The 7,341-nt window shown below is 46.3% G+C and overlaps 1 protein-coding gene across 1 annotated transcript; it reads right to left on the reverse strand.

Annotated features, from left to right (window-relative positions):
• Positions 1 to 396: 396 nt before the first annotated feature.
• LOC131227479 (probable inactive receptor kinase RLK902) lies at positions 397 to 4,765 on the reverse strand. The gene is made up of 2 exons (XM_058223267.1): positions 3,390 to 4,765; positions 397 to 1,435 (listed from the first exon to the last, which is right to left on the reverse strand). The coding sequence occupies exons 1-2, from the start codon at positions 4,657 to 4,659 to the stop codon at positions 747 to 749; spliced, it is 1,959 nt and encodes a 652-aa protein (XP_058079250.1). The 5' UTR covers positions 4,660 to 4,765; the 3' UTR covers positions 397 to 746.
• Positions 4,766 to 7,341: the final 2,576 nt, after the last annotated feature.

Genomic DNA, 7,341 nt, shown 5'->3' on the forward strand with positions numbered 1-7,341 from the left:
TTTCTCACAAACATTGCAGTGGGCCCCACCCAGAATCCTTGTGAAGGAACTTCCAGCTGGTGGTTTTAACAGGAAATCCGTGTCCGGATGTACCTGTTGTCAGCCATCTAATGAACTACACGTGGCACACATGAAAACCCGATCCATATGCCTCCGTCTAGGGTGTGGCCCACCAAAAATTAACTATTACAAAAAGACAACCAATGCTCCATATTCAACAAGCACGTGGATCCCTTGAAAATTAATGGACGGCCTGCCCATCTTTTAAAGCTAAGGGCACAACCACCATCGGGCCCACTCGTTGAACATCCCAACATTCATACGTGCCAATCGCACATGCGTGGCACCTGTAGATGTGGACCGTTCCTTGTAAAAAAAAATGTCAACATCAACAAAAGAAAATTACAAAGAAACTTCAAAACTAAACAATTGTAATTACAGCAAATAACCAATCGAATGAGACTACTCTCCTCCCATTACACTTTTGATTATTCACCCAAACTTCAACAACAACAATAACAACAACAATAACAACAAACCCCACCCCATTATCACCGACTCACCGTATATCTCAATATCATCAATAAATGAAAAAAAAAAAGAAGCTATGAAAGTGGGAAAAAATTACACAGTTGTGCTTAATGAAAATAAAAGAAAAGAAAAAAAAAAAAAACCCCCCCTTCTTAAACCATGCCTAAGCATCAACAAACAAATGCGAGATCCAACGGCTAAAATTGATTGATCCTTCAATCCAAGAGGGTGGTGGGATGTGGTGGCGGCCCGGACCCATCAACTGAATTCATCATCCGAGATGACCCGCCATTCGCATTGCCGATCAGATAGTGAGATTGGTCTAGCTCTTGTGGCAGCAGGCTCGTGCTCCGGAGCTCTTCAATCCGCTGCACCACATCCGACATAGACGGGCGCTTGTCTGGGTACTGTGTGGCACAGTCGATCGCAAGCTGCAAGAGCTGCACCATCTCCTCTTCGACAGTCTGGTACCTCAGGAGCTCAAGGTCGAACACCTCGGCCGTCCACTCATCACGGACCACCGACTGCACCCATCTCGGGAGATCGACCCCGTCCTCGTTGAGGAGAGTGTGGGTCGGGGCCTTGCCCGTGAGCAGCTCCAGCAGCAGCACGCCAAAGCTGTAGATATCGGCCTTCTGGGACACCCTACGTGGATCCGTCACTTCCGGAGCACGGTAGCCAGCGATGCGGTTGGGGGTGGATGTGGGGGCTGCGAGCTGGGCGAGTCCGAAGTCAGAAACACGGGCTTCGTAGGATTTTGTGAGGAGGATATTGGAGGATTTGATGTTGCCGTGGGAGACGGTGGGTCCCCGACGGTGGAGATACTCAAGGGCATGGGCCACACCAAGGGCAATGCCAGACCGGGCTTCCCAGTTTAGCGGTGTCCTTCCCGCTCCTCTGTTTCCTGTAGAGAAAGATGATAGACTGTCAGCAAAATGCTTCGGTTTTCTGTTACATTTCGTTTTGTAGTTGAGGTGCAACAATCCCCAACGGTTAAGATCACTGAATAGCGTGGATTTTGGGTGGGGCCCATCATTTAGTGGGGTATGAATAGGCTACTTGTGTGACACCTGGTGGGTGGGCCCCACTTGATAAGGATGACATATTTCCCAATTTCACTAGAGTTTAAAAGAGAGGGAGGAAAAAAAAAAAAAAAACAAACAAACAAAATTGGAAAAAGATACGTCAGGTGGGGCCAACCCACAAGGGATCAGGCCCACGTCCAACATCCCCAGTCCCCTACGCAAACAGTAGACACCGAATTTAGGTGTATGGTTTTATTACAAAACATTGGAAAATTCCAGTTGACAGTGGCTATGTGTCTTTGTGAAACAGAACGTAGATAAATGATGCTTCGGATGCAGTAGCTTCTATCCCAACAGGACCAACGGATTGGGTGAATTTTCATCTGTCGCCCATGATCAAACAGTGATGGATCAACCTGTTTATAGTGGCAATATCTTTCTCTTTGCACAATCCCAAATGCATGAGAAATAAGTATCAATTTCAAAAAAAAAAAAAAAAGATGGATCGCATAGCTGAGCCATGATCAATCATGGCATCTTAATTCCTATGTGGGGCCCGAGTGATGTCTCTCCTATATGATCAAAAAGACCATTGTGTAGGACCCAGCATAGATTTCACATGGCCCCCAAATCAAACATGGTTTTACCCTCCATTTTGGTGGGCCACCATAGTGAACTTAACATGCATGAAATTCACCCTCCATCAGCTAAACCACACCCCTAGATACTATACACGTGATATGGCCCACTTGAGTTTTTAGAATACTGTGATTTTTAGCTAATTCTTTCATCTGATAAAGAAAATCAGATGAATGGCTTGGATGGCATATAAACACCACAGTGGGCCCTAAACCAAGCCAACTGTTTCCTATAGTGTGGCCCATCTAAGTGTTGTTTGATCATGAATTTTGAGCTCCGTGATGAAGATGAGGCAACATCCATGATGAACGAAGTGGATCTTATGAAAGTTCCACCAATTAGTCACGAGTCCCGTGATAACTGACTTGGGTATTTCCAACCGGTAAAATACGTTTTGGTGGTAGTCTATGTTAGTCGAGACGTTAGTGCGTAAAATCAAAGAAAGTACAATGCAATTCACTGAGACTCGGATTCCGGATTCCGTACACATGGGCCTTCTCATTTGGTGATCTAGACCGTTGATCTTATGAGCCTCATCATAAATGAGGGAATTCCCAAGAAAATACCGACACTTTCGTTCTTTTGCCCCTCATCATTCAATGTGGACCATCCGTATACTGTTTCTCCTTGACCAACCAATCAATGGGTAAGGATCTTACTATCCATAAAATTTTACAGCACTCCCCATACAAAGTAGGGCCCATCAGAATCAATGGTGTGGATCACCAAACAAAATAAAATTGAGGATTTTCACCGCACCAGGGCTTTCTAGACGGTTAAATTACCAAAATGCCCTTTTTATTCTTTTTGTTTTCGTAGTAAAGCCGACATTTTTCAGGCATGGTTCTGTATAATATCCAATCCGTCCAACATGTGGACCCAACCATGATAATCACACAGACCAAAAATCTAGCAGATCGAATCATCAGATGAGCTATAAGTGAATTTTGGATGTTTTCGATCGGTGTAGATTACTTTTTAAGGTTGGGCCCACCATACAACTGGATTAGCCAGATTTAGGAGGTGATCTACTAGATGAGTTGGATGTCAGACACGTAAATTAAGCGATTTTCCCAAAAAAAAAGAAAAAAGGGCATTTGCGTAATTTCAACCCTCCAAAAGCAGCCATTATTGGGATATTTGTAATTTGGAGGATAAAAATTAAAAATAAGAAATTACAGAAGAAAAGCTCACCATGCAGAAGTGCAGAAAGGCTGCCCATGGGCATGTAATCATAGACAAGGAGCTTCTCATCCTTGCTGAAATAATACGCCCTCAACGGCACAATATTCTCGTGGTCCACCGATCCAACGGCCTCGATCTTCTCTCTAAACTCCTTCTCCTCAACCCCAACTTCTTTCAGCCGCTTAACCGCCACAACCGCCCCAACTTCCAAAACCGCCTTGAAAGCCGTACCAAACGTCCCCTTCCCCAAAACCTCAGCTGAAGCCCTCAGCAAATCCTCCAAATCAAAACCCCTCGAATTCCCAAAAAAGACCAGCTTCTTCCCATGATTCACAATCGTATCCCCTCCTCCCCCTTTCTTACCCATCTCCACCATCGGAGCCACCCCATTCTCCCGATCCGCCATCGCTGCCGTCGGTTTCTCAATCGGCCCACCCAAGTCATCCATCGCCGGCTTTGGCAATGCCGCTGATTCGACTGATCTCGTCTTCCGGATGCTCTTCCTCCGGCAGAGGAAGATCAAAATTATGAGAATCAAGAGGACTGCTACAGCCGATCCGACGGCAATCCCGGCAATCGCACCGCCGGAGAGCTTCTTCTTCGACGGATTCTCCTCACCGGGGCACGGGATCAGCGGCATGCCGCAGAGCGAGTTCCCATTGAAGGCGTCCGACGAATGCCGTCGGAGATCCAACGGTATAGATCCATTCAACTGATTGAAGGAGACGTTGAACTGCTCCAGAAAGGAGAGTTTCAGATCGGGGATCTGACCGTCGAGTTGGTTGTTCTCGAGGTAGAGCGTGCCGAGCCTGGTCAGCTTGTTGAAATCCGGCGAGATCTGGCCGGAGAAGTTATTGCCAGCGAGGTTCAGACGGATGAGATTCTGCAGAGTGAAGATGAACGGCGGGATCTCGCCGGAGAAGTGGTTACCCTGCAGGTAGAGGTTGCGGAGGTCGGTGCAGCGGGCGAGGTCAGAGGGGAGTTGACCTGTGAGAGCGTTGAAACGGAGGCTGAGAGTGCGGAGTTGTGTCAGATTTCCGACGGTGGAGAGAGGGATGGGGCCCATCAGGCCGACGCCGGGGAGGCGTACGCTAGTCACGCGGTTTGACTCGCAGTGCACGCCTTGCCATTGGCAGACTAGTAGGGACGCGTTCCACGGGAGGGATTTCCCAACGGCGGTTTTGAAGGCGAGAAGAGCGGTTTTGTCGGATTGGAGATCTGGTTTTGAGAAGGGAAGGAAGAGAAGGAGAAGGAAGATGAGGGGGATTGGTGGAGCCATTGGCGGTTTTGGGATGGCGGTCTTGGACGCTAGAGAGCGGTTTTGCAGAGCGCCATTGGAGAGAGAGAGAGAGAGAGAGAGAGAGAGAGAGACGGGTTTGGAGTATTAAACCCGAGAGAGAGAGAGAGAGAGAGAGAGAGGGGTTTGGCGTATTAAACCCAAGTAAGGAAGAATAGAAATCCTATTTTTATTTTTGTTGGAGGGGTGTTTGGAAAGCCGTGGGATTGAGATATTCCAAAATTTTATTTTGTGGAAGTTTCTACAGGCGCAAGCTACGTGGGGCCCACATAGATGTTCGTGTGTAATCTATTCCGTCCAGCAGCCCATGTTACGACATGAGTAGAAAAATGAGGCGGATCCAGAATTCAAGTGAGGCTCTCCACAGGAAAGAATGGGAATTGAAATGCCTACAACTGGAACTTTTTGGGGTCACAGAAGTTTCGGATTATGATAATGTTGTTTTTTCAGTTCATCTCAGTCAGATTAACCTTATGAATGGTTTTGATGGCATACAAAGATCACGGTGGGCCCCGGAAAGTTTCAATGGTGCACATGTGCATCTTCCACTTTTTCTTGTCGTGTGATCTACATGAACTGTGGATCTCCTAACGTTTTTGGCTCATTTTCTGAGGTGATCTGCTGAAAGTGATAAACGGAGTGGATTTCATATGAACATTTCAGTGGACCACACGGAGGCCACAGGAAAGTCTCCTCCTGGAAAAGACGGTGCAGTGCGACGGACGCAGAATGCGTCCTGCCCCTGCCAGGATGGACTCGGTCCTGGTAGGGGCTTGTGCGGCCCACTGTGATGTGTCTTTTATCCACACCGTCCATCCATTTTGACATATCATTTTCGGGCATGATTCCAAAATAGAGGCAGATTTAAAACTCAAGTGGACCACACCATAGGAAGCAGCAGTGATAGTGACGCCCACCGTCTGAAACCTTCCTAGGCCCACCCCGAGGAAGGAAAGCACAAACATTAGCTTCATCAAAACTCCTGCGGCTCCTAAGAAGTTTTTAACGGTGGGAGTTCCATCCCAAATTTGTGGTCGAGATCTTACATTAAAATGATCTGTCAAAATGAATGGACGGCGTGGATAAAATGTACACATCACGGTGGGCCCCACAGAACCTCTTAGAGGACCGAGCCCCGTCCCAAAAGCGTCATGAGTCCAACCCGCGTACCAGCGCGACTCCACACGCTGGAAATGTCTTCTATATTTGAATTAGAAATGTTCGTCTGCAGCGTTGAATGTTAATAACATGCGATGACTTTATTTTCTGCTGTGGCGTCACTTGAGTGGAACATCTGAGCGGTGAGAAAAGATAGATGAAGCATATAGGTCTTGAGAATTGAAATAATCTATTTATCAGGTGGGCCATGTACACAAATTGATTCAGACCGTTGGATTTCATTGATTTTAATGGTGTAGCCGATCTGATAAATGGGCCGTTCTGTTTCTCTCCCAAAGTGATCCTTATACGGGTTCAACATTTTTTGACGGTCTGATCTTATGAAAATTGATACAATGGTAGGTTGAAAATCGTTGTACGTTAAGGATAATATAAGTCGTTGTTGTAAACGTTTGTCGGTTTGGATGTATATAATATTTTAAGGGAATTGACATTTGAACCCAAATTTTTTGGATTAACAGGCCGTTTTCTGGGTTATTGGTGTAGGGGCTCTGTGGGGCCACTATGATGTATTTGTTTTATCCACTCTGTCCATCCATTTTCAAAGATCATTTTACTGAATGGTCCCAAAAATGAGGCAGACCCAAGGCTCAAGTGGGCCACATCACAGGAAGCAGTGGTGATAAGGACGGCCCATGTTGAAACATTCCTAGGTCTGAATGTGACTTTTGTATGCAATCCAACCGGTTGATAAGGTAACATAGACCTGGACGAAGGGAAAACATTAATATCAGCTTGATCAAAACCTCCCATTAAGTTTTTTATGGTGAGCGCTTAATCCCCATTGTGTGGTCCACATGAGTCTTAAATCTGATACCCTTTTTACTTCAGGCCTTAAAATGATCTATAAATTTGGATAGAGGGAGCGGATAAAACACATACGTCATGGTGGACCCCACAGAGCGCCTGCCTGGACTGAATCGGTCAGGCCAGCGACAGGACGCATTCGGCCTCCGTTTTCTTTGTGGACGCGGATTGCGTCCTACTCTGTGGGGCCCATATGGGTGAAAGTGTGTTATCCGCTCTGTTCATCGCTTTTATCATATCATTTTGAGATGTCATAGTAAAAATGAATCAGTTCCACAGTTCCAGTGAACCACACCAAAGGAAGATACAGTGATAATGACAGCCACCGTTGAAACATTTCTAAGGTCCACCGTGATTTTTTTTACCATCCAACTTATTCATAAGGTCATGTAGACGTGGATGAAGTGAAAAAACAAATATCAGCTTAATCTGAAACTTCTCCAGCTCTCAAGAAGTTTTTAAGGGTGAAAGTTCAATCCCCACTTTGTGGTCCAATTAAGTCATGTACCTGCTCATTTTTTATTCTGCATAGTAAAATGATCCGATAAAAACGATGAACGGCGTGGATAAAACACTTACATCACGGTAGGCCCCACAGAGTCCTGCCCGGACGGATTACGGTCCGGGCGGGGGTAGGACGCAATCCGCGTCCGTTTGCGGGCCATTGCATTACTCATG

This window comes from Magnolia sinica, chromosome 15 (genome assembly GCF_029962835.1).
Source record: "Magnolia sinica isolate HGM2019 chromosome 15, MsV1, whole genome shotgun sequence".
In the NCBI taxonomy this organism is placed as follows: Eukaryota; Viridiplantae; Streptophyta; class Magnoliopsida; order Magnoliales; family Magnoliaceae; genus Magnolia; species Magnolia sinica.

What these genes read in the sequence shown, in the direction of transcription:
- LOC131227479 (XM_058223267.1), bottom strand. Translation starts at nt 4,659, where the DNA reads ATGGCTCCACCAATCCCCCTCATCTTCCTTCTCCTTCTCTTCCTTCCC. An exon ending in CCTTTCTGCACTTCTGCATG is followed by an intron (nt 1,436 to 3,389) that starts GTGAGCTTTTCT and finishes CTTTCTCTACAG; the next exon opens with GAAACAGAGGAGCGGGAAGG.